The following is a 26,899-nucleotide window of genomic DNA, read 5'->3' on the forward strand; positions in this document are numbered from 1 at the left end:
TTTCCTCCTTTGCATCTTCATTGGCCGACTAGGCATTTTTTATGTTGTGTCCTTTCCCTCCTCTTTCCTCTCCCTTCTTATGTTCCTCTCCTCTTCTATCCTCTTTTTTCCTTCTTTTCCAAGATTACTTGATGGTTGTATTGTTCCTTTTGATTTGTTCTTTCAATGAAAACAGATTTGAAACATAAATACGTGGACGCACAGGGTCTTTGAAGAGGTCATCTGCATACCTCATCATGCCTTTTAACATAGAGAGTGTTTGATTTGACCTGTGTGTTTCAGATAAAAAGTCTTCTTCTAAGGACTTTATATGTAAGTCCACCCCATGGTACTCTGCTGCTTTAGCAATAAGCTCTTGATAAGCCACATTATCATCTGGTGGTGATGGCTGTGAGGGGTAAAGGTCTGGCTCAGTATTCCCAGGCGGGTCAATGGTGTAATCATTCCATGGGTCTAAAACAAATTAGTGTTTTCCTCACCAATATCATCCCCTTCAGGCTATGTCTGTGGAGATCCCTGAGGTGTTATGTGTAAGGGACCCTGAATTGGTAAATCTGGAGAAGATGGTGGAGGTGGATGGGACTGCGAGGCAAGATAAGCAGGGCTGGTAGCCATATCCTTTTTTCTTCTTCAGAGGGATTTTATCCGCAGGGTCCTCTGAAGGAAGTTTGCCTTTGACCGGTGTTTTGGCAGAAATATGTTCTATATCAGGATGGAGGTAAAGGATCGAATTTATCCTTGAGAACGTCAAAAATTGGTTCAGGATCTCGAAGAGGCTGTCCTTTGATTTTGGCACCAAAATAGGCTTGCACTTGGGAGCTGAAGGTTTCGGCTCCAAACCAGATTTGTCCCAGGAACCGGAGGGTTTCGGATCCAAAGATGATTTTGTCCGACTCTACCCAGAGCCGGAAGGCTTGACGATTTGTTTCGGTGCCGAGCCGGAAGGCGGGGCATCGGAAACATTGTATTGCTGTCGACCTTAGCAAGAAGGCAGAGGTGGTGCCTCAGCCTTAGTTTTTAGGGGGCAGGGGGTCTTCGGTACTCACAGCACACTGTCCTGGAGGCACGTCTTAGGACTCTATCTCGAGTTCAGAATCCGACTCTGGGACGGAGAAGGGCCCCTTCTTCTGCCACCGACGTCTCGACCTTCATGCTTGGATTCTTTGCTGAAAATATCCTGAGTGTGTTGATGCTTTTATGTTGCATTTCTCATCGTAGAGCCCGGCGATCACAAGGCTTTCTTCAACCAAAACAACTTACAGGCGTTGCAGTCTTCTTCCTAGTGCTGCTGCGAGAGGCGGAAGTTACGAACTTGATGTAGAATGGTGCAAGGGTACCTGGCGCGGCACTGAGGAAAGAATTGGGACTGAGTTTATTCCATCAGCGGAAGGATGAACTGACACGGTTAGGCCAGAGGGCCGCCCCGATCTTTCCGACCGAAAATAGAGTGCTTCCAGATCGATTTGATAACTGGAGAACAGGGGAACATGTACAAAACCGTTGAGGGTAGAGTGGATTGTGCACCGAGGGGAACCCGAAGAATGGTTCTGAAGCGGAGCTAACCAATATACATCTGAACCCAATGGCGGAAAAAAACAATTTAATAATGGAGTTGATGCCCATGCGCACTATCACTGAAAGGAGAAGACACCTTACCCCGTGACTGGAAAGACTTCTTAGAGGAAAAACAACTAGAAAACATCCAGACACAACACTAGATGGCAGGAGTATGTAAAGCATGTGTATTTACAGCACACATGCCTCGAACATTAGCTAGTCAAGAGACGTGTTCCACCATCAGGCTAGTCCCACCCCTAAGGTGGGCTACCTGGTGTTAATAGGAAACTTAGAAATTCAACTATATTTTTTTGGGTGGAATTAGGCTCACTGGGTCAGGGATATGCCCATTTCACATACATAATTATCATATAGAGAGTGTCACCCTAAAGGTAAGTAGCCCATTGGCTACTACCTGTCACTCTCCTTATAGGTTCTAAATTGAGTATTTACATGCAGCCTTGATGCCTGGATCCAGAAGAAGAGCCGCAAGACAACGAGAAGTGAAGACTGCTGTTGACTTTTGGCACCTAACTCTGCCTGCCTGCACCAGTCTCGACAATCGTTGACTCATCCTGCAGCTGAGCCACTACAAAGATCAATGGTAAACTGCCAGCTCTTCGCAAATTAACTCCTTGGATTAGAGAAGCTACTCTCCTGTAGTCTGCAGGCCCGAAAGAGTTGGTTTTGGTTTTCCTTGTTGCCTCTCCAGGCCAGCCCGATGCAGCATCCCCCTAGAAAGAGGTAACTGTGCTCCTCAAGGTCAGCTTCGTCCCCCCACCGAGTGAGAGGACACCGGGACCAACCGAGGTGGAACAAGATAAATACCCAGGTTAAGGCACGCTTGCAGCAGCCAAGGCCTGTTTAGGTCCAGTTGGGACTAAGACTGAGCAGAGTCAAGGAATGCCAGCAATGCAGAGACCCACTTCCTGAGTGGCCCATTAGTCCTGCTTTTTGCACCCTCAACCAGAGGGTCACACAATGACAAGGCCCTAGGAGAGAGAGCCTCCGCCGAGGTTTTCACTCTGCACTTGAGCGCCCCCAGCCTCAGTACCGACGAATCGGCTGTGCCCCCTTGTTCCCAGGACCCTTGTGACTCGAGCGCCCCATTGGGAGCTCTCGGACTTAAGTCCCACTTTGGAGCCTGTTTCAAGGTAGCTCCTCTTTTGTCCAAGAGGCAACCTAATCAGCACCTCTGTACCCGGATGCACAAGGGCAAGTAACTAGTAACTGCTGGTGGTATTTTCGACCCTGGCCCCTACAACCTGAAGTCTCGAAGGAGACCTTCAGAAGACCAACAGTAAATAACTGTGTGTGGCATATGTCTTTTCTCCCATAGGGAAGTGTAGGAGGCTGGCTCTGTATATACTATACCAAAGTGAGGTATAGTGTGCACAGAGTCCAGTGGATCCTCAAAGGTAGGTAGAGGCAAAGTTAGATAGAACCTTACTCTCTATTTGTGGTAGTGTGGTCGAGCAGTAAGGCAGTATTAGAGGACAGTGTTAAGCATTTGTTGTACACACTCAGTCAGCAAATGAATTCTCACATTGAAAAGAGTGAACTTCAGACCAATTGTTTTTGTATAAAAATATTCTTTTAGTTATTTTATTTCTAGAAACAAGCAAGCCTGGCACAGGTAAGCAATAAATACTTTACAGTAGTAAATGCTGACTGTAATACTGTTTAATTGCAATGGTAAATGTACTATGGTTTGACTTACAGTATTGTTTCAGAGAAATGCAATCACTTGTAAATACAGTACGGAATATGCTACTTACCAGTATGCATCTGTTCTTGGCATATAGGGCTGCTGACATTCATATCTGTGCATAGATCGCCGCCTAGTGTTGAGTCCGGCTGATTGCACATTGTTGTCCTGGAAGAGTCTTCGAAGTATCACGAGATAGTGGCTCCTCCCTTGGACTACAGTGTGCATGGGCATCCTCTCCATCCCCAGAATGTTTTTCGCCATTGTGGCAGAGCTGGAGTATAGTACAGTAAGAGATGTCCCTGCAAAGTGTGAATGCTACAGCTGCGACATATCTGTGCATAGAATGTATAGAAGTATTTCCCCTAGCGGTGGTTGCCCGTGCCAGTTGCAGCAGTCTGAAAAAGAGTTTTGAGAACAGCCTGACCTACAGCAGCTTGCTGTTTTGAATGTACATCTGCACAATAGTGTCTGGTAAACGTATGTATGGTGGACCATGTGGCTGCTCTACAAATTTCGTGTAAAGGAATATTTCCTAGGAAAGCCATGGATGCCCCTAGTTTGCGTGTTGAATGCGCCCTAGGGGGAACTATTAAGGTGCGTTTTGCTTTCAAATAACATATCTGAATGCACCTAACGATCCATCTGTCTATACCTGATTTTGAAATAGGGTTACCTTTGTGTTGCGGTGAGAAAACGACAAACAACTGTTTTGTGTTTCGAAATGCCTTAGTTCTATCTATATAGTATAGCAGAGCTCTCTTGACATCTAGAGTGTGCAAGGCCCTTTCAGCTACTGTTTGTGGATTTTGAAAGAACACCAGCAGTTCTATTGTTTGATTTATATGAAAATGGGATACCACTTTTGGCATGAATTTAGGGTTTGTTCTTAGAACTACTCTATTTGCATGCATTTGAATGAATGGTTAGGGCTTGCAGCTCACTAACTCTCCTAAGTGAAGTAATGGCAATAAGGAAAGCCACCTTCCAAGTAAGAAACTGTATTTCGCATGAGTGTAGTGGCTCAAAAGGTGGTCTCATAAGTCTGGTTAAAACAATGTTTAGATTCCAGACTGGCGAAGGTGGGTGTGTTGGAGGAATTACTCGCTTAAGTCCTTCCATAAACGCTTTAATTGTGGGCACTCTAAATAGTGAAAGGTGTTGCCTGTTTCGAAGATATGCTGCTAGTGCGGGTAAATGTATCCTGATGGATGAGTATGCTAAATTGCAACGTTGTAGGTGCAATAGATAGCAAATGATGTTCTGGGTAGAAGCATCTAATGGGTTTATATCGCTGTTTCTGCAGTAGATGATGAACCGTTTCCACTTTGCCGCATAACATGCCCTGGTAGTGGGTTTTCTTGCCTCTGATAATATTCATGCAGTCTGGAGGCAAGTTTAGGAATCCAAACTCTAATATTTCAGGAGCCAGATCACCAGGTTCATCTGTTGTGGATCTGGGTGTTGGATTTCTCCATGGCTCTGAGTTAAAAGATTGGGTGTGAGTCGCAGTCTTTGATGAGGCACCACTGACAGTTTAAGGAACGTTGTGTACCATGGTTGCCTTGCCCATGTGGGAGCAACTAGGAGTAGCGTCAGCGAGTGTTGGCGCAGTTTGCGTGCCACTAGCGGTATTAATGGAGCTGGGAGAAAAGCGTACGCAAATTTGCCTGACCAATTCCTCCATATCGCATTGCCCTGCGACTGCGGATGTGGGAACCTGGCGGCAAAGTACTGGAATTTTGCGTTTTCGCGTGTGGCAAACAGATCTTTCTCTGGTTGCCACCGCTGCCGGAAGAATGGTTGGAGCACGTTGGGGTAAATCTCCCATTCTTGCATCTGTTGACTGTGTCTGCTGAGCAGGTCCGCTATTGGATTGTCCTTGCCTGGGAGGTGTTCCGCCATGAGGAACATGTTCCTTTGAATGGCCCATTTCCACACAGGTTGAGCTAGATGTGATAGCTGTGGGGAATATGTTCCTCCCTGTTTTTGAATATAATACATAGCTGTCATGTTGTCCATCCGGATCAACACTGTTTTGTTGCATAAGTGGTTTTTGAACGCTTTTAGTGCTAGAAAAACCGCCATCAACTATAGTAGATTGATGTGCATCTTCTTTTGCTGTATTGTCCATAGACCATGGACTGTGAAATGCAGGACATGGGCTCCCCAGCCTAGGAGGGATGCGTCCGCTGTCATCACTATTTGTGGGACAGGCTCTTGGAACAGTCGTCCTTTGCAAAGGTTTTGTGGATTCCACCAATGCAGACAGTTGTAAGCCTGACAGATCACCAACACTAGGTGTTTTAATTGTCTGTGAGCCTGGTTCCACTGCTATGCTAGGCACTCTTGCAGTGGACACATGTGTAGTCTGGCATGAGGGAATATGAATATGCATGATGCCATCATGCCTATTAGTTGCATAAACACTCGAGTGTTGTGGTTTGAATCTTTGGATTAACGTTTGCATTCCGTTGATCCGTGCTGCGTTTGGATATGCTTTTGCTGCTAGTGTATCTACTGTTGCTCCCAGGTACTGTTGGACGTGGGAGTGTTGCAGGTGTGACTTTGGGTAGTTCAGCGAGAAGCCTAGACTGTGCAGGAGATGAATGGTCTTGGACGTGTGGCTGGCACATTTCTGGGTCGATGGCGCTTGTATTAGCCAATCGTCCAGATATGGGTATACATGAATGTGTTGTCTTCTGAGATGCGCCGCCACTGTCGCTAGGCATTTGGTGAACACCTGTGGAGCTGTTGTTACACAGAATGGTAGGACTTTGAACTGGTAGTGTTGTCCTTGAATAGTAAACCTAAGATACTTTCTGTGAGCAGGGTGTATTGGTATATAAAAGTATGCGTTTTTGAGGTCTAGAGTTGCTAGGAAGTCTCCCTGCCGCAGCAGTGGTAAGACTTGTTGCAGAGTGAGCATGTGAAAATGCTCTGAAAAGATGTACTGGTTGAGGGGCCTGAGGTCCAATATTGGTCTGAGAGAACCGTTTTTTTTGGGAATGAGGAAGTATAGCAAGTATACTCCTGTCCCTTGATGTTGGGATGGGACTGGTTCTATGGCCCCTTTTTGCAGCATACTGACGACCTCTTGCTGCAATAACGTGATATGTTCCTTTGACATTGGACCGTGTACGGTGGTATGTTGGGTGGTGTTGATGTGAGTTCTATAATAGCCATGTTGGATAATTTGCCTGATCCACCTGTCTGTAGTGATGTTTAGCCAGACTGGAAGGAACTCTTGTAGTCTTCCCCCGACCGGTGTTATATGGTCTGGGGGTAGTGCTAAGAAGTCACTGTTTGGTGTTATTGGAGGATCTATTGGCATTGCCTCCACGACCTCTGCCCTTGGTATTATTTCCTCTGTATCCACCTCTGTCTGGGCAATTATTGTGTGTGGATTGCGTGTTAGTTTTGAATGCGGAGGATTGCTGCAATGTGCTACCTCGTGATCCTCTATTATAGTTGGAGCAACGAAAGGAGCCTCTGTGTTGTAGGGACTGAAGAGCTCCCATTGACTTCACAGTCTGTGACCTTTTTGTCCAGAATTGAGTCAACTGCTGGACCAAACAAAACATCTGGGTTTATTGGCTGGTGAAGAATTGTGGCCTGGACTTCACTTTTAAATCCAGATATGCGAAGCCATGCGTGTCTCCTAAGCAGTACGCTTGTGTTGATAGATCTGGCAGCTGTGTCTGCCGCGTCTAGAGCACACTTAATGGAGGCATTGGTGATGAGCTTTCCCTCCTGTATAAGTGCATCTGCCTGCTCTTTGAAAGGCTCAGGTAAGTGTTGGAGAAGTCCTTCTAAAGTGTCATAGTGCGCTCTATCATATCGAGCCAGCAAGGCTCGAGCATTGGCTATTCTCCATGAGTTTGCTGCTCGAGCGGCTACCCTCTTGCCTGATGCTTCTAAAATTTTGGACTCATCATGAGGAGGAGCCTCTCCAGTAGTTTGGGAATTAGCACGCTTTTGTGCGTTGGATACCACCAATGAGTCTAAAGGCAGTTGTCCCCTGATGTAAGTAGGGTCTACTGGTTTGGCCCTATACTTCTTTTCAATTCTAGGGTTGATGACACGTGCCCTAGTGTCTTTGAATATGTCATTTGCATGCTTTAGGACCCATTTTAACATTGGAAGTGTTTTGACACTTTTTTCAGATGTTGCAAGTGTGTCAAAAAGTAAGTCTTCCTCTATATCATCTGAATGCATATCTACATTATGGTAGAGCGCTGCTCTGTCTATTAATAAGTTGAAAGCCACTGTGTTTCCTGTAGGTGATGGCTTAGCTGGGTATACATTTGTGTCTGTAAGGGGTTGAGCCCCATCAGTGTCTGGGTCATCCCCCCATGGCTGTGAGTTGGGGTCTACATATGGGTTTTGAGTATCTCCAAAATCCACATTTGCGTCATGATCCACATGTGCGTCATGATCTACATCTATGTTGTAGTCGGAGCGTGTAGGTGAGTATGGTGCATACGGAGTAAGCATAGCTGGAGAGATAGGTTGGAAAAGAATAGGAGAGGTTGCACAGTCTTCTTTATGAGTGGAATTTGAGAAAAGTCTTCAGCAGGCACTGGTCTTTTCTTTCTTGAATAAACAGTCACTTTCATAGTATTTGGGTCAATATATAGTTTGGACTGACCATCTGTAGAGGGGTCTGGATGAATGATCTCCTCTTCCACAGTCTTTTGCCTTGGCACAGTTGATTTAGGTTTGACCGTCTTCGGTTCGATACCTTTATTCGGGTCGATCGCTTTTGGTGGCTGTATTTGCTTCTGAGGCTTTAACGTCTGTCCGACTGGTTTTGTCGGTCCGACGTCTTTAACAGAGCGCACCACTTTTTTTGGACCGACCGGTTTTGTCGGTTAGATAACCTGTGTTGGGTGTCCTGACTTGTGTGGCTGTAGAGGTGTCTTTGGAGCCTGCGGCTTCGGTTCGATGCCCTTCTCCGGATCGACGGCTTCGGTTCGACCGCTTTCGGTTGGCAGCCCTTTTCTTTTCGTAGACAGCCTTTTGTCCCTTTTCGGGCGTCGAACTTGATTTGTTCGAGTCGCCGGGCCTTGGCTTCTAAGGTTTATATGGAACGCTGGCTTTCGGCTCGGCGCCCTTTGTGTTTATCACCTTCGGTTCGACGACGTTCGGTCCGAAGACTGTCGTGCCGATTACTTTCGGTTTCGATTGAACCGGCTTTGGATTACGTGTCTCAGAGGTCTCTTTTGGTATGTTCTTAGCCGAGCGGTATTGCGGGGCTATAGAAACAGTATGTAGATCTTGGCTAAGGACTGTTGGCGATGCTTTGACCGGAGTCTCTGATACTGGTGTAGTGTCTGTGTGGGGCGGTGTGCTCACGGTTCGCCCCCCGTTGTCGTCGGAGTAGTTTTCGACAGCTACGATTCTTGGTCGTAGTCTTCGACGTTAACGATTTCTTCTTCCTCGTCGATATAATATTCAGAGTCTTGCTCGGAGTATAGATATTCCTCTTGATCCAAGTCATCGGCGTCAACTAGATCTTCCTCGTCGAAGATTTCTCTGGCTCCGGTGCCGACCTCTGCATTTCTTGCCTCTCCGCCTGTCGATTCCGGATCGTCTTTTTGGACCGGAACTGGGCACAAGCTAGGCAATTACTTTCGTTATGATCTGGAGGTAAACATTTGTTGCACACAGGATGCTTATCTGTATGCGGGATCTTAGAGTTGCACTGCGGGCAATATTTGAATGGACTTCGTTCCATCGACCGTCAATCCACGTGGCGTCGAGAAGGCCTAACGGCCCGATTCGACGACCGGAGTGCAAGTAAATTGTGACTAAGGCTTTTCGGTACCGATCGAAAACAATACAGACAAATCCGAAGGCCTTTTGGCCTTGATGAAAAGTTGCTTTCGATTCCGAACTTGGAGTGCTGGAAAGTGCATCCGAACCCAATGGCGGAAAAAAACAATATGGGGATGGAGAGGATGCCCATGCGCACTGTAGTCCGAGGGAGGAGCCACCTATCTCATGATACTTCGAAGACTCTTCCAGGACAACAATTTGCAATCATCCGGACCCAACACTAGGCGGCGATCTATGAACAGATATGAATTCAGCAGCCCACATGCCTCGAACATATACTTTAACAGGATTTTCAGTTAAATAGCAGGTAAGTTACTTTTGGGGGTCTTCTGGATTTAGACAGCAGGCGTCGGCTGGAGGCTTGAGGTTAATCGGGGGTCGCCGGATCTCGGTTCAGGATCGCCGGGTTGACCTCCTCGTGGTGTTTGCCCACTCGAGCTTGGGCCGTGGACAGCGGATGCAGAATGGGGCGGGTTTACTGTTTCCGGCAGCTGCCAGTGGTTGCAGTTGAACAAATCCGGTGTTCATGGGAGAAGCAGACTTTGGAAGTGAAGTTAGGCAGGCCCTTCGCTGTTTGTGAGATTGCTGGCTGAAGGACACACCGGGATTTTGCAGGAGTAGGTTTGTGGGGGAGACAGGCCGGTAGGGCTGGAGTCAAGTCAGCGGGTGTCTTACTCTTGTTAGCTGCTGCACGGCTGTTCGGTCCTCCTTTTCTTCTTGTTTCTTGTCTGGATCTGAGGAAACAAGGTTCATGGGTGCCCCTAAATACTAGATTTAGAGCGTTACAGGTAGGTAAAAGGCAGGGACCAATGGGTCCCTTCCCTGGGGTGAGTACACCCCCCACAGTGGGAAGTGAGCATGTGCCTGTCCCTGGTTGGCTGAGTACCCCCATCTTCAAGATGCCGTGGACTGAGAGTTGTGCTTCACCTTGCCTCCCCCACCTGAGGTGTGGAGTTGGCAGAGGTGGGCACAACTCTCTTCCTCGCTTGTTTTTCCCGCCAGTTTAAAGTGGGGGTCAGAACCAGTGGAGACCAGTTGCTGAAAGCAGCAATTGGCCTGGGGAAGCTCACAAAGGCAGCAAGCCTTTGAAGCTCCCCCTTTGTGAACCTAGCCCCTCCTGGGGGAGGAGGCTTGGCACCTCATCCCAGGAAGTGCATTGTTTCAGGCCGCTGAGAGCAGCATGCTTTCGACCAAGGGGTCCAGAAACATGTCTGGTGGTGGGAGCTGAAAGTAGCCACTTAGCCTGGAATCTAGTGATGGGTTAGTTTTCAGGAGGAATCTCTAAGATGCCCTCTGTGTGCATTTTTCATTAAATCCTGTGAGTTTATTGTGATGAGAAGTTTTATACCAAACGTTTCAGTTTTCAGTGTTGCCATTATGGTGCTGTGGAGTTTGTAATGACAAACTTCCACCACTATATACTCTTAATGGAAGCACTGCACTTACGTCTAAGAATGGACTTAGACAGTGTAGGGGTAAGGGCTCATGCACTGGTACCCTCATCAATGGTATAGTGCACTCAGCTAAAGGGGTGATTGATCTATGCCAGGGCATTGGTCTGTAGGCATGGCACACAGGGATGTGTGCCATGTCGACTCATCACTTTGTTCTGCACCAAGACACGCAGCCTGCAAAGGCAGTATGTGTGTCAGGGTACAGGACCTCTAAGGGTGGAACAATAAGTGCTACAGCCCTTAGAGGCCTTCTCATGTCACAATGGCCTGGGTACCTGTGGTACCATTTACCAGGGGCTGACCTGTGGCCAGAGATTCCAATTGGGTTTAGGCTTCGATGCAGTTTTAGGGAAAACATAGGCCCTGGGTACCGGATTAGCAGGAGCCCAGAGTACACTCAGTCAAAGTACATCAGCAATTCAGCAAAAAGTGGGGGCAACCATGCAGAAAGAGGGCACTTTCTCATAGGAAGCACTGTTGAGTAGACACATTTACATGAACTGCTTACTTACCTGTAAAAATCAATATTTTAAAAAGTTCTTACATGATAACGAAAATCTTGGTATCAAGATGAACATAAAAATACAACTTATTTTCCTAAATTGATCTAGGATTTATTCTTGAGTAAGTGTCTCATTTATTGCCTCTCTGAGTAAAACAAATGTTCAGCACTACCCTCTGATAAGCCTAAACTGCTCGCTCACACTACCACAAAAGAGAGCATTTAGTGTTATCATTTTGCCTCTATAAAGCAATAAGGTTTCGCCTAGACTCTCTACACAGTGTAGCTCGTTTTGGTCAGCTACATAAAGAGCCAGTAGCCTTATTATGATTGGCTTCTCTTACGATGTCCTCCAATCAAAGAGCCTCCTGAGATGCCAGTATTTTAAATCCAAAACGAAGAGCCAACGCTTTTACATTTTATTCCTCCCTTAATAACCGTGTCCCCATATGCCCCGAACATCTTTACTTTATCAACTACAGAACAGGTTGACCGCAAATTTACAAAAAGCATTATTTCGTGACCAAGCGCTAGCTTTCTGCGAAATTTGGTGCAATTCCGGTCACGGTTCCGGTTTTGGTTGTGTCTAAATTTTCCATGGGAAATTGCACGGGGAACCATATTTTGAGAACACGCCCCCCTTTTTCTCGGCCCCCGCTTGATAGATCAGCCTAAAACTTTCCAAACAGCTGAAGTGACTGGCAAACTAGTTTTGAAAATTTCCTGAAGATTCGTCAAATAGCAACCAAGTTAGTAAAAAAGCAAGAAAAGATTGTCCTTTGTAAACTAGGTCCTAACTATAACTATACCTACTGGCTCCCGCCAGAGATAGATAGATAGATAGATAGATAGATAGATAGATAGATAGATAGATAGATAGATAGATAGATAGATAGATAGATAGATAGATAGATAGATAGATAGATAGATAGATATAAAATATACGCGTCTGCAGGCACAAGAAATACGTGTCAACTAAACTAAGTTGTTATCCAGTTTTTCACCTACCTGGTTGATGTGCTCCGCACCTGTCCATGTGAAGCTGCAAGTGTCATTGCAACAGAGAACGTACAAAGGAGAGTCATCTGGATTTGTACCAGGCGGACAAACCATTCCCATGAACACATCTTCCTCTTTTTCGGTGGATGTTGCCTCTGCTAAGACAGCAGACAAGAGATTAAGTGAACAATTAAAATAAAGAAACATATTTGGTATGTCAATGTGACTATTTATTTAGCTGCTATGCAATTTGTTTTCAATTACTTACTGACCAATCACTATATCAAATTAAAAAACCTCACTGTCAATGCAAAAGCTTTAGTCAACATATCCCTGGTAACAGTGAACAAAAGAATTACTCTTTCTGGGATGTTAATCATATACTTCCCATTAAATACTATTATGGTATAGTCTTTACTGATGGTCTGAGAAAACAAGAAAAGTTTGATAGTGACTATAGAGCTGATCTGAATGCTGACCAATGGGCAAGGCACACACTACCTCCCTGGTGCTGCGCACGTCCATTGGCCGACACCAGTTAAGGCCCCTTTCGCACCCAAGTGGTCACCCCCCCCCCCTCGCCCCCGCTTGGGGAGACACGGAAGGCTTTCAGCATCTCACCCGGTGCCCCATCCCACCCATAAGTGCCGTCAGTGTGCCCCGAGGTGCTTGTACGTCACAGTTTTCCCCACCGGAGCAGAGGAAGCAGCAGGTAAGGCTGCGCTCGACTGATGGGGAAAACAGGCCGAAAAAGGCCTCCCCAGTTTTCAGGGAGGCCTTGTTTTAAAGGGGGTGTCTCTACTTTGAAACAAGGCATATCCAAAAGGTTTTCATTGCCATGGATCACAGTCACATTGCGATACACAGGCAGGATACCCCACTAGACATCATGGAAATCATAGGGGTGAGTGGGGGGCAGCCCTCTTGGGAATGCTCCTCCCGGGGTATATATTAAATAAAATAACGTGTTTTCACCTGGGCGGGTGTGATCGCCCCGATAATAAATTAAACAAGCATTTGCAATGCAATAGGTCTTGCATTAGGAAAGTTTGAGCTATTGGTATTGTAAATGACAATTTTTTTATTTAAGTGTTGGTTTTGAAAATAGCGAAATTAATAGCTTTGTCATTTACAATGCCAATAGTAATAATTTTCGCAAATGGGACACCTATAGCATTTGTAATGCAATATATGTTGTATTTACGTGACTTAGATGTATTCATATTATAAATAACAATGGCTTTTAATTTTTTAAATAATTAATACTTAAATAAAAGTTATTGTAATATATAATGGCAATAGCTTAAACTTTTGTAAATAACTTTTGTGAAGGTTATGTTCTGTGTATTTTATTGTGACGAAAATCCGAGAACAGAAGTGAAATATTAACATCTTTTTGTGACATTTGAAATAAAGCTTGAAACATTGAGAGAACATATTGGAACCAGTTGTTGTTGAATGTTTGCACAGATGGGAGTCAGGGCGATTAGATGGGAGTCAGGGCGATTAGATGGGAGTCAGGGCGATTAGATGGGAGTCAGGGCGATTAGATGGGAGTCAGGGCGATTAGATGGGAGTCAGGGCGATTAGATGGGAGTCAGGGCGATTAGATGGGAGTCAGGGCGATTAGATGGGAGTCAGGGCGATTAGATAGATAGATAGATAGATAGATAGATAGATAGATAGATAGATAGATAGATAGATAGGATAGATAGTGTAATTATGTGGCGTGTAATTATGTGGCACTGAGTGGTATTTGGAGTGTATGTTGCATTGAGCTCAGTGTAATTATGTAGCATATAATTATGTTTCACTGAGTTGTATTGTGTGGAGTGTATGTTGTATTCAGTAGAGTGTAATTGTGTGGTGTGTAGTTATTTGGCTCTGAGTGGTATTGTTTGGAGTGTGTTGCATTCGGTAGAGTGTAATTATGTGGCGTGTAATTATGTGGCACTGAGTGGTATTTGGAGTGTATGTTGCATTAAGTGCAGTGTAATTATGTAGCATATAATTATGTGGCACTGAGTGGTATTGTGTGGAGTGTGTTGCATTCAGTAGAGTAATTATGTGGTGTGTAATTATGTGGTGTGTAATTATGTGGCACTGAGTGGTATTTGGAGTGTATGTTGCATTGAGTGCAGGGTAATTATGTGGCATGTAATTAGGTGGCACTGGGTGGTATTTGGAGTGTATGTTGCATTGAGTGCAGTGTAATTATGTGGCAGGTAATTATGTGGTATTTGTAGTGTATGTTGCATTGAGTGCAGGGTAATTATGTGACGTGTAATTAGGTGGCACTGGGTGGTATTTGGAGTATATGCTGCAATGAGTGCAGTGTAATTATGTGGCGTGTAATTATGTGGCACTGAGTGGTATTTGGAGTGTATGTTGCACTGAGTGCACTGTAAATATGTAGCATATAATTATGTGGCACGGAGTGGTATTATGAGGAGTGTGTTGTATTCAGTAGAGTAATTGTGTGGCGTGTAATTATATGGCACTGAGTGGTATTATTTGGAGTGTATGTTGCATTGTAATTATGGAGCATATAATTATGTGGCACTGAGTGGTATTGTGTGGAGTGTATGTTGCATGAGTGAGGGCGATAGCTAGAGTGAGGGTGATAGAGTGCCATGGAAGGAGGGGTAGTCTAGAAGGGGAGGAAGTAGGCCCTTTGGACTATCTGAAAAACCTTTTCAACAAATAAAGGGGTGGGAGTTAAAGATTCTCATGGACACGTATTTTAAACTAATCCAAAACCAGCCCAGGGAAAAAGTATGAAATATAATGAATCGCCACTTGCATAGTTTATTTGGTAAAAAAGCATTTTTCCTAGAGACCCCTCACCCACCAGGGTAACCAGTTGGTGGCATGCTTCATCTTTGAGGTTCATCCCAATTCTCTATGGATTGAGGCGTGCTGCGACCAGGCGTTTAAATGAGAGCACTCATAGGAGGAGTCAATGATAAAGAAGACGTTGGTAAAGGAGTGTGAAAGTGGGTGTTGGGGAGTTAAAAATACCTGACTAGTAGGATTCCTTTTTTATTCCCCGCCTATAGTGGGTATGGCTACAATCATGGGGTTGTGGCTGAAGGGGTAGACTATAATGAGTCAGTTCTCTTCAGAAATAGTTTGTCAACATGTTTTGAGCCGTATCCCTCATGGCTCTTCTTCAGGACTTATTGGAAAAATTATCCCATTGGTACCACTCCAAACGGTCCTCTAATCAGGACACAAAAGATAGCATGCCATGCATATTCCCCATATTATTACACACTGTAAAGCTTTGTCAGTCCGTATCTGAAACAACAAGAAAATCATTTAAAAAACAAGAGCGGCTTATCAACCATGGCTGACAAACCCCAATACGTAATATATAAAGGAAATATTTGCCTAAACCCTGTGGTTATAGTGCTCAATACAACTGCACAAATGTGATCACGTGGTGAGACACATCCATAAAGAAGAAAAACACTAACCCTACAATACTTGCAATTACATACATTGTGGACGCCCTACTGGTGCATCATGGTCTTTCCAGGGGCCTGTAGTCAAACCCTAGGAGGAGAAAGAAAATTGGACAATAGTCCACTATTTGATATCCAGCGCAATGGCAGAGGGGCTGGAGCGAGTGGAGAGGAATGTGACAGTCAGATGAGCGCCTCCACTCACGGCTTTCTAGTAGCGAGCCGTGTCACTTACTTCATCAAGGCTGTCCCGGCCTGTTCGCCAAATTCGATTCTCTGGTGACCGCATCTTACCGATGTATTAAACCGGTTCTTTTTTTCCGAAACAGCCTCGCTGTCATTTCTCCACCTGAGATTTCGTCAAGGAAGGGACTAGACCGCTCACTCTGTTATTGTAGATGCCACGCAATAGTAGTTAACGTGGGGGCCATCTTGGAGAAGTCTGTATTTACCAGTAGGTTATTGAGGGTGAGATGGCAAAGACCGCTCACTCTTCTCGTAGATGCCGCCTGAACGTAGAACGCAGGGCCATTTTGGAAAAATCATATTTTTATAGCTTTATTGAGAGTGAAATTATATAGAACTGGGACAACTCTTAAAACCTCCTATGTATAGTTAAGAGACCTAACCAAAATAGTATTGCAAAAGGTTGCAAAAATTGAAATAAAAAATAATAATACAGGGAAGTTAATTTTCGAAGAAAATTGGGCTGGTTATCTGCAAAACCCACCTGTCTAACATGATGATTTGTCAGTGGGGGAGGTGGAGAATCCTGCCACCCACTGGCCGCTGATGGGCATGAAAGGTCAGACTAGGGGGGTTCGGAGGCTGCTGAAGGGGGGTGGGGCGGGGGTGAGGGAAGGTTGGACTGGCCCGTCCACTGGGTCCTACATCCGCAGCCATGCATACACTGGGCAGCTTGCGTGTACCGGTGGCTAGACTGGGTTAGACGTGGAGGGGTGCCCCTTTCGTAGCCACGAAAGGGGCTAAAGGCAGACTGTAGTGGTTGGGAGGACGCCGCGAGGTCAAAGGATCTGTCCGTAGCTCGAGAATCCTTAAAGCGCTCCTGCGTCCAGTCTGCCTTGTCACCAAAAAGGTGACCTCCACCAAAGGCCATGTCTAGCAGAGTTGCTTGAGCATCTCCCGAAAAGTCAGACGTCCTCAAAAAGGTGTAGCGCTGAATGGCTACCAAAGTGGCAATCTTCCTGCCTAGTGAGTCGGTGGTATCCAGTCCACAGCGAGTCGTCAATGTTGCTGCGCCTCTCCCATCTGCCACGGCTTAGAAGAGAACACCCGGGCTTCCTCCACTGAGGCAGCACTTGCGCAACCGTATCCCATATTGTAACGGAGTATTGGTCCAGGAGGCACGATGTATTCACTGACCGCAATGCCAAGCTGGAGGAAGCGAGCATGCGCTTTCCAAGATGATCCAGCTTCTTTGATTCCCAGTCTGGAGGAGCAGAAGGAAATGCACCCTTGGAAGAAGCTTAGACCACCAAGCTCTTGGGGGAAGCGTGTTGAGTGAGGAAAATGGGATCGCTCAGAGCCGGGAGGTGGCAGCGGGCAATTGTCTGTTCCACAGAAGCCCCTGTGCTGGGCTTGGAAAATGTGCCTAGAAGGACATCCATGAGGGCTTCGTTGAAGGGCAAAAGGGGTTCAGAGCAAGTTGTTGCAGGTTGAAGCACCACTGTCAGGAGATTAGTCCTGACTGCCACTGTAGGGAGCTCCACGCCCAAGGCCTCAGATGCCCCACGCACCACACCACCATAGGACGCTCCCTCCTCCATAACCATGGTAGGAGCAGAAAGCATTCCACGGTCTGGAAAAGTGTCTCTCTTCAGTCCGGTTCTTCCAGCTGCTCTGCCAAAGGGTCCAGCGACCCCTCACAGTCCTCATCACCACCTTCAGGGCGAGCGGGAACACTTGGGATGAACAAGGGAACAAAATTACCCTCTGGAGTCCGATCAGACATCGGTCCAGGTCCATCTCGGGGACGGGTATGGCGTAGTTGCCGGGCTTGTGCAACAGAAGGTCGAGTACGGTCGACCGGCGTTGATCCGGATCCAGGCCTAGGGCCCCATACGGACTCCACGGGCCCCATACGGACTCCACGGGCCCCAGGGGCGCGCCAGTGGATTCGGGCTGCCCAAAGATACGGTGGAGGGCTTTGTATAACATACAAAGCTGGGTAGGGGATGCCCGGGCTCCCGAAAAAGGGGGAGCTGTCCCCAAATGAGGCACCGGATGACGCGCCACGTTAGCCGACCGACGGGGAGAAGGCGCAAAGCCACAGTGCTTTTTTGCCTTCTTCTTGTGCTTTAACTTACCTAAGGAGCGTGAAGACTTGGACGAGGTGTGGTTGCTCTACAAACGGTCTCGAGACCTTCCACTCGACTGAGACCGTGAGTGACACGGAGCCGACTGCCGGGTCTCCAAGAGCTTTCAGGGTTCCTTCGGCAAAGACTTCAGATTCTTGGCCCAGCAGTCGGCGCACGACTTTGGGTCTAGAGACCAAAGGAACACGAGGTGGGGGTCAGTGTCAGACATCAGTTTGTGAAAGACCTCGCAGGGCTTGAAACCAATCTGACAACGGTACATCCCTCGTACAACAGGAGTCTAGGACTCAAAAAAAGAAGCCAACAAAAGTCAAAAAAAGTTTAGTCAAGCTTAGTAAAAAAATGACTAAAGGGGTAAGCGATCTCTGGATCTGCGCTAGCTGGCGAGGAAAAAGAAAAAAACGGACATCAGCGGGCAGAGGCGGGGTCTAAGCTAGCACCATGACATCATCCCTGCGACCACGATGAGGACGACGGAGGCGGAGTCGACCAACGCCACCTGCTGACGCGCAGGGGTACTGTTAAGAGAAAATTCTCCAGATCCAGTCTGACGCCTGGGGTTAATTCTAAGGTAAGGAATCAATAACAGTCTCTTTCAGAGATATATATATATATATATATCTATATATCTATCACTCGTGAGACCAAATTGAAAATTATTTGCGCCTTTTGTCAACATGCACACTCCAATTTAATCAAGGTTCTAGTGCAACCTTGCACTTCCGCTGGCCCCTGTGGGCTTCCACCACTTGTGAATGGCCTCATAAGACCTATTTGGGAGAGTATAAATGACTCATTAAATACGAAAAACCCGCTTTATTTATAATTTAGTTTGGAACTCTTGAAGACGGGATTTTTACATTTATTGAAGTTCCACCTGATTTCAACAATTTCAAACTTGCATTTAACTGGCTTGAATTTTGATGTAACAGAATTTAACCAAGAGATGAAAGACTGCATTTTTTGCAAATGCAATGAGTACTTATATCGAAACGCGTAGAGTGACTTGGATGAGATAAAATAAAAATCACGCTATAAGGAGTGGTGTGGCCGTGACACACATATATTATATATATTTATATAACCTACTGGCGGTCGCCAGTATGTAGTTATAGTAAGGGCCTATTATCCATAGGGAAATCGCAACATTCTATTCCCAATAACTTTGGCGCCCGAAGACTAATCTTCGCGAAATTTTTAAAACTCGTGGGACGCTCCGGTCCACTCATCTTGAAATATTTCGGGGTGATTGGGTAAGCCGGCTCGAGAAAAAAAGGGAGGTCCCAAAACATGGCAAAAAGGTAGCCCTTGGTTCAGAAAGAGACCTTTTTGTTAAATGGCGGAGCCTTCCGACTAAGAGCTGTATTCTAATTGGCTGTCAACACTCCAAACCAGGAAGTGTTGGCAGCAATCTTGTGCCTCAGTAGAACCGAGGAACAAGAAAACAGTAAAACTAGCACATGAAACAAGAAAAGGGGGCAGGGTGACCCTGACCCCCTAGGCCTGCTCAGGAAGTCCCACAATGGGCCCAATACAGCATTAAAGAATTTCGACCAAACTATTTTAAAAAACGAAGCGCGGTCTCCCGCGCTTCGTTATTCTTTAGACCCCGGGGGCAGAGAAAAAAAATGTGGGGGAGCCCCAATTCCCCCGGGGACTGCCAACCCGGGGCTTTTTTTATTTAATAAATAATCTTGTGTGGGGGGGCTTAAGCCCACCCCCACATACCCCGGGGGCCGTCACCTCACAGTGGCACTAACATTCTACTTTGGGGGTGCGTTACGGACCCCGAGCCCCAGGGACAACCACCCCCCCCAGGGCTATGTCACTGATAGGAGGTGGGCCGTGTGGCCCTCCACATGGAGCCTGTGATGGCCCTGGGGACCGCCATCCTCCAGGGCCGGCTCCTGCAGTGTCCTAGGGTGCCCACCCCCGGGACACTGCGGTTTGCTATGGCAGGGCATCCTGTCATAGCCTACCAGGTAACTCCTATAAGCGCCACAGAGCTGCGTTACAGATTGTTGTTAAAAAGGGGCATGGCCGCTGAACACCTCTCTGCAACGCAGCTCTCTGGCGCGTACTGGAGGTACCTGGTGGGCTAGTTGGCCCCCAGGGACCCTCAGGATTGAAGAGGAATTAATTCCCCAACTTAAAACGCGCCACAGGGCGTGTTTGAACACATGTCACCTTAGGCCCCGCCCTATCAGTGATGTCATTTGAGATGTCATGAGTGATGTCACTGACCATGTAATGAGTGATGCAATATGTGACGTCATCAGCAGTGCATTGTGGGCGCGCGAGTTATAGTAGCTGAAATAACTATAAAGGGGGAATTTCTATGGTTTTGTACGAGTGGACATATATATATATATATATATATATAGTCTGTATATGTATAGATGAACAAGTTACTTACCTTCGGCGACGATATATCTTTAAGAGACAGAATAGTTATGGATTGTTTACCTAAGCAGTGCCTCTCGATAGGTGGCGTCGGTCTACTCAGCGTTCGTTGTTGGTGTTTTGGTGCCAGAATGACGTTGGGGTAGTTACTTAGAAGCCGCCTTCGCCCTCTGATGTCAGTTCTTTACACAACATTACAGGGGAGAAGCGCAGCGCCATGCAAGAGACCCTGACCACTGGTGCACGAAAAATAAGGCCCTGAAAGGGAGTCCCTTACCCTAGAAGTCAGTTAGCAGAACAGGGAGGATGGGTGGGGCGGTAAAGAAATCCATTTTAATCTATGTCTCACAGATATATCGTTAACAAAGTTAAGTAACTTGTTCACATGAAAGACAGTTATAGATTCCTTACCTTAGAATAGATACCCCAGCAATGCAAATCCCGGAGGTGGGTCTGCGAACTAAGTTCACACCAGAAAGTCCTGGAGAACAGAACGGCCAAAAAAGCTGCCTTTCTGGACTTGGGTATCCAGGCAGCAGTGTTTAGTGAACATGTGCAATTATGCCCACATAGCTGCCTGGAAAACGTCATTCAGAGGGCCTCCTCGTCTCAAAGCAGTAGTGGCGGTTGTTGCCCTGGTGGAATGGGAGCGTAGCCCCACTGAAGGCTCCTTTTTTGCTTTAGAATAGCAGGCATTAATACACAAAGCAACCCACCTGGAAATGGTCCGCTTGTGTGCTGCCCGACCTTTCTTGGTGCTCACGTAGCCAATAAAGAGCTGCTCATCCACCCGGAACTGCTTGGTGTGATTCAGATAGAAGGAAAACACACGTTTTGGGTCCAGAAGGTGCAGCTTCTCTTCTTCTTTAGAAGGATGCGGAAAGAAGGTGGGCAAAGTGATGGTATGTCCAATATTAAAGGAGGTGACCACCTTGGGAAAGAAGGATGGACAAGTTCTTAGGACAACCTTGTCCGGGTTTACAGACAGAAAAGGATCCTTGGATGAAAGAGCCTGTAGCTCACTTGCTCTTCTGGCAGATGTGATGGCCACCAGGAATGCAGTCTTAAAAGTTAAGAGTCTGAGAGGACAGTTGTGAAGCGGCTCAAACGGAGTGCACATCAAATTGGACAAGACCAAATTCAAGTCTCACTGAGGCAGTACGAAGGGGATAGGAGGAAAGAGAAGAGTAATGACTATTTACAACTGGGGACTTGAAGAGAGAAGGCTGATCAGGAAGCCTAAGAAAGGCAGAAATGGCTGAGAGATAGCCCTTGATAGTGTCCAGAGCAGAAACCTGCTGGGCCAAAGAAAGGAGGACCAAGAAAACCTCAGAAAGAGGGGCAGAAAGGGGATCTTCAGCGCCAAGATACTCCTTGGAGTGGAAGTCGCGCGGTAGAAATGTCCCTTACATTACCATACCACAAATTTGTACCATCGGCAGTCGTATAACTGCCGCCGCTCAATCTGCACGCAAGGAGTTGGAGGCTGGACAGGGTGGGGTGGAGGACCGTCGCATACTGCTGCAACAGAAGATCCTCCCAAAGGGGAAGTCTGATTGGAGGATCTATGGCTAGATTAGGTAGCTCGGGAAACCAGACTCTTCGTGCCCAATCCAGAGACACAAGAATGATTTGGGCCCAGTCATGCTTGATCTTCAGCAGTCTGGGCAGAAGTGGTGTAGGTGGAAAGGCGTACAACAGCCCGCAACTCCACTCGCAACGAAAAGCGTTGCCTAGCGAGTGCCGCCTTGGATATTACGATTCAGGTGAAGAATTGGCTTGGTAGTTTAGTCTGCCCTGTTCCCATGATGCACTAGGCCAGGGACAGACTGATTTGCATATAGCCAGGTTCTGAGCTGGGATGGTGCAGTGAGATAAATAACGGTGATGGATCAAGCCCTGATCTTTGGACTGGGTAAGAGTGGTCTGCTTAATTCAGACACTCTGTTCATCACCACCCCCTTTTCTGAATCGCCTTGGATATTACAAAGCACGGAATTGCTGACATTGCGCATTCTCTTTGGTGGTGAATAAATCTAACCAAGGCTCATTCCATTCAAGAAAGAGACTTTGTGCCACCTCAGAGTTAAGAAGCCATTCGTGATCGATCATGCAACTGAACTGGGGCTCAATTTGGCTGCCCTGGCGTTCTGAGAACCTGCCAGGTATTGAACTACCAGGGATAAGCCCTGATGTTCCAGCCATGTCCAGAGGCGGAGGGCCTCTTGGCATATGGTCCTCGACCTCACCCGCCTTGTTTGTTGCAGTACAACATGGCTGTGCTACTCTTCCCCGGACAGAGGGAAGGAATGCTTTTAGTGCAAGACGGATCACCTGTAGCTCTAGAAGGTTGATGTGGAGCCCTGACTCCACCGATGGACACTGAGCCGACCGACGCCACCTTTCGATGTGCAGAGGTACTGCTGACGAAAAACTTTCCGGATTCAGTCTGACGCCTGGGGGTGATTCCAAGGTAAGGAATCTAGAACTAATTATTTCTTTCAGATGTCTATAAAAATAATTTAAAAAATTGCAAGGACACATTACGATGTAACAAGGGTATATTTTCATATGTTTTTGTAATTTTCATTGCAGCCTCAACAGTTTTAAAAAGAAAGAAAAAGTCTCTAAGCAGGAACAGTTATTAAACATACGCATCTCATCTTAGAGCTGCATGTTGACGGCAAGGACAACGCATGACATCACAGGCTCATCGGACACACTGCTGGGATTCTACCCGCAGAGAGGATGGTGTGCTCTTCAATATAAAATGGGGGCACCACTATCGCGACCCATCGATCACAGTGGCAAAGAGGCCAGATTAGTGTGAGAAAGTGCACTCTTTCTTGCATGGTATACCCCCACTTTTTGCTGAATTGCTGATGTGCTTTGACTGAGTGTGCCCTGGGCTCCTGCCAATCAGGTACCCAGGGCCTATGTTCCTTCCCTAAACTGGATTGAAGCCTAAACTCAATTGGCATCGCTGGCCACAGGTAAGACCCTGGTAAATGGTACCACAAGTACCCAGGGCACTATGACCAGAGAAGGCCCCTAAGGGCTGCAGCACTTATTGTGCCACCCTTAGAGGCCCTGTACCCTGACACACACACTGCCTTTGCAGGCTGTGTGTCTTGGTGCAGAACAAAGTGATGAGTCGACATGGCACACATCCCTGTGTGCCATGCCCAAAAACCACTGCACTGGCATCCATTAGTCACCCCTCTAGCTGGGTGCCCTATGCCAGTGGTGAGGGTACAGGTGCATGAACCCTGTACCCCTACAGTACCCAGGTCCATTACTGGGCACTGTAAGTGCAGTGTTGCCATTAAGAGTATATGGTACTGGGAGTTTGTCATCACGAACTCCACAGCACCATAATGGCTGCACTGAAGACTGAAGTTTGGTATCACACTTCTCAGCACATTAAACCCATATTGATGCCAGTGTGGGATTTAATGCAAAATGCACATTAGAGGGCATCTTAGAGATGCCCCCTGAAACTCGACCAACTCTCAGTGACCTAACTGAGTGGCTGCCGAGGCTGCCACTCCCAGACAGGTTTCTGGACTGCTGGGTCGAGAACTTACCGCTCTCGGAGACCTGAAACAAACATCCTGGGACGAGCTGCCAAGCCTCCTCCCACAGGATGGGCAGGGTTCACGAACGAGAATCTTCAAATGCATACAGCCTTTGTGAGCCTCTCCAGACCACTTGCTGTGCTCAGCAAATGGCCCCCACTGGTTCCACCCCCCACTTTGGGCGGGAAAAGCAAGTGAGGAAGAGAGGTATGCCCACCTCTGCCAACTCCACCCCTAAGGCGAGGGAGGCGAGGTGAAACACAACCTTGAGTGCGCGACAATTGAAGGATGGGGGGACCGAGCCAACCAGGGACAGCCTCCTGCCCCCCTCCCACTGAGACCGCACCAGAGGCATATAGCGACGCAAGGAAAGGCAATGAACCCAAAAAGGGGGTCCACACCCTCCCAGCGTAGGACAGAGCTATACAATAGCTACAAGTACCCCAATTAGGGTATGACACATCCCAAAGAAAACATGGGAACCACTCTTAAGGAAAAAATCCTGCATCAGGGGTTAAGAACATAAACGACATGCGGGTAGAATCACAGACTGCTTATCAATCAGCCAAAAATACACAATTGCCGGATGGGCAGTACCAGCAGCCAACAGTAGAGAGGGGCCAACCTAAGGACCCCAAATGCATGTCAAACCACACAGAACACATAAACGGGCCACTAGAGTCCAGAAAAAAGGTGGGATAACGCCTCCCATTAAAACACCGGAGGTCCAACAAGCCAAGCTTACGGAGGGGGAGGAGGACGGAGCCCCGCAAGGAGCCGTTGAATGGTGAAGTCCGCGTGGGTGTTAAACAAAAGAATCCCATCAAAAGGCAGGTCAAACAGACTCTCCCTAATATTCTTTGGAAAAACTCCATCCCGCAACCAAGCATGGCGTCGGAGAACCACGGAGCTAGCCATAGCGCAGCCGAGAGCATCAGCAACATCCAAGGCCGCACAGAGAATAAACGCGGCCATCCAACACATGGTCCCGCTGATCAGCACGAGCACCTTTGTGGGAGTCACGAGACAGAAGGGACTCTACAGAATCCCACAGGCTGGAGGTAGCCCTGGCCAAAACACAGTGTGTTGAGGGCTCGCAAAGTAGCACTAGAGGAAGCGAAAATGTTACGTCCCCATGAATCCAACCACCGGGACCCCGCAACGGAGGAAACAACACTGACGGAAAGGAAGGAAATGCCATCTGCAGAAGGGTGGAAATAAAGACAGACTGGATCGTGCGGAGCAGGACGGTGATGGTGTAGGGGCGGCTGAGGCACCGGGTTACCCATGGCAGGACACCCCAGGCACCTAGAAGAGAATTGTGGAGCGAAGCTTCAAATGGAAGAAGAAGCTACCGTCAACCAGAGCCCTGGTAGGGAACTTCTAACAGATGATCTGTAGGGAATAGGGTGACAGGGTCACCCATTTGCAAAATGCCAGTAGCTGTAGAAATGGCCCGAACAAAGGCTATACCAGCATCCGTAGGGTGTCGCGGGGAGAAAGCAATTCCTTTGCGGGAGATGAATGTAAACTAAGCCGTCCAGCTGGAGGAATAAACGGCCAGCCCCTGAATAGTGGAGGATCAGCGGACAAGTGGGGGAGCCTGAGGGGCCTCCAGGTAAGGCAGGGAAGCCGGCGGAGCAACCAACAGAAAGCTGCGGAAGAGAGTCGTAGGGTTGATGCCACCCTCCCTGGAAGACGCCGGTGAAAAAGCAACAACGCGGCGTCCCGTCTACGGAGAAGAGGAGACCAGGAGATGACAAGCCTCCAGAGAGGTAGTAGAGGACATGACGCTGGCATGTCGCCGTGGAGTCTGCCACAGGCGCCGGTGCAAAGTCGATCGGCGCCGGAGTGGCCATCGGGTGTGCCGAGTCGACCTCCACCACCACTTGCATCCTAGGAGAATAGGGGAGGGGGGAACCCGGGCAGCTAAAGAACAGCACAGAAGAACAAGTTACTTACCTTCGGTAACGATATATCTGTAAGAAACATTAGTGTTAGATTCCTTACCTTAGAATATCCCCAGGCGTCAGTCTGGATCCGGAAACTTTTGCGTAGCAGTACCCCTGCGCGTCGGTAGGCGTCGTCTGCAGGCGTCCCCTGCGGCTCCGCGTCCGTCGTCGGCGTCGTGCGCCGTGATGACGTCGCTGGAGTACATAGACGCCGCCTCCGCGCGCTGACGTCAGTTCTTTGCACACAGCTTTTCCGCGCCAGGAGACGCAGAGCCATGAGAGAACCAACACTGGTGCCATGTACAAACTAGGGCCCTGAAAGGGATGACCTTAACCCTAGGTATCAGTTCGCAGAACGGGGAGGATGGGTGGGTTCGGTAAGGAATCTAACACTAACTAATGTTTCTTACAGATATATCGTTACCGAAGGTAAGTAACTTGTTCATCTGAAAGAAACACGTTAGTGTTAGATTCCTTACCTTAGAATACATACCCCAGCAATACCAACCCCGGTGGTGGGTCTGCGAACCAATACAAAACTACACCAGAAAGTCCTGGAGGACAGAACGGCCAAAGAAGCCATCCCTCCGGACTTGACTGTCCAGGCAGTAGTGCCTCGCAAATGTGTGCAGCGAGGCCCACGTAGCCGCCTGGCAAATGTCCTGCAAGGGGACTCCCCGGCCCAGGGCAGTAGTAGCCGCCGTGGCCCGAGTGGAATGGGCCCTCAGCCCAACAGGAGGCTCCTTCCGAGCCAAAGAGTAGCACGCTTTGATGCAGAGGACGACCCATCGAGAGATGGTTCGTTTACAAACCGCCCGTCCCTTCTTCGCACCCACGTAGCCAACAAACAGTTGGTCATCCACCCGGAACTGGCGTGTGCGATCCATGTAAAATGAAAGCGCACGTTTTGGGTCCAGACGATGGAGCCGCTCTTCATCCTTTGAAGGATGCGGAGGCGGGAAGAAGGAAGGGAGGGTGATGGACTGCCCGATGTGAAAGGCCGAAACAACCTTGGGCAGGAAAGAAGGTCTAGTCCTCAGAACCACCTTGTCAGGATGAATGGACAGGAAAGGAGGTTGGACAGAAAGAGCCTGGAGCTCAC

General features: G+C 47.6%; 1 protein-coding gene across 18 annotated transcripts in view; it reads right to left on the bottom strand.

Moving 5' to 3' along the window:
* The window catches only part of UBR5 (ubiquitin protein ligase E3 component n-recognin 5), a 2,064,863-nt gene that overhangs the window by 1,017,193 nt on the left and 1,020,771 nt on the right, over window positions 1-26,899 (bottom strand). For 13 of the 18 annotated variants that reach the window (XM_086966085.1, XM_086966077.1, XM_086966079.1 and 10 more), the window contains one exon: window positions 12,071-12,219. In XM_086966085.1, coding sequence (XP_086822211.1) covers window positions 12,071-12,219 — 149 coding nt within the window. The remainder of the gene's footprint in view (window positions 1-12,070; window positions 12,220-26,899) is intronic. The other 5 variants (XM_086966080.1, XM_086966078.1, XM_086966086.1 and 2 more) reach the window with 1 other exon arrangement.

Source organism: Lissotriton vulgaris, chromosome 4_1, assembly GCF_964263255.1.
Source record: "Lissotriton vulgaris chromosome 4_1, aLisVul1.2, whole genome shotgun sequence".
Classification (NCBI taxonomy): Eukaryota; Metazoa; Chordata; class Amphibia; order Caudata; family Salamandridae; genus Lissotriton; species Lissotriton vulgaris.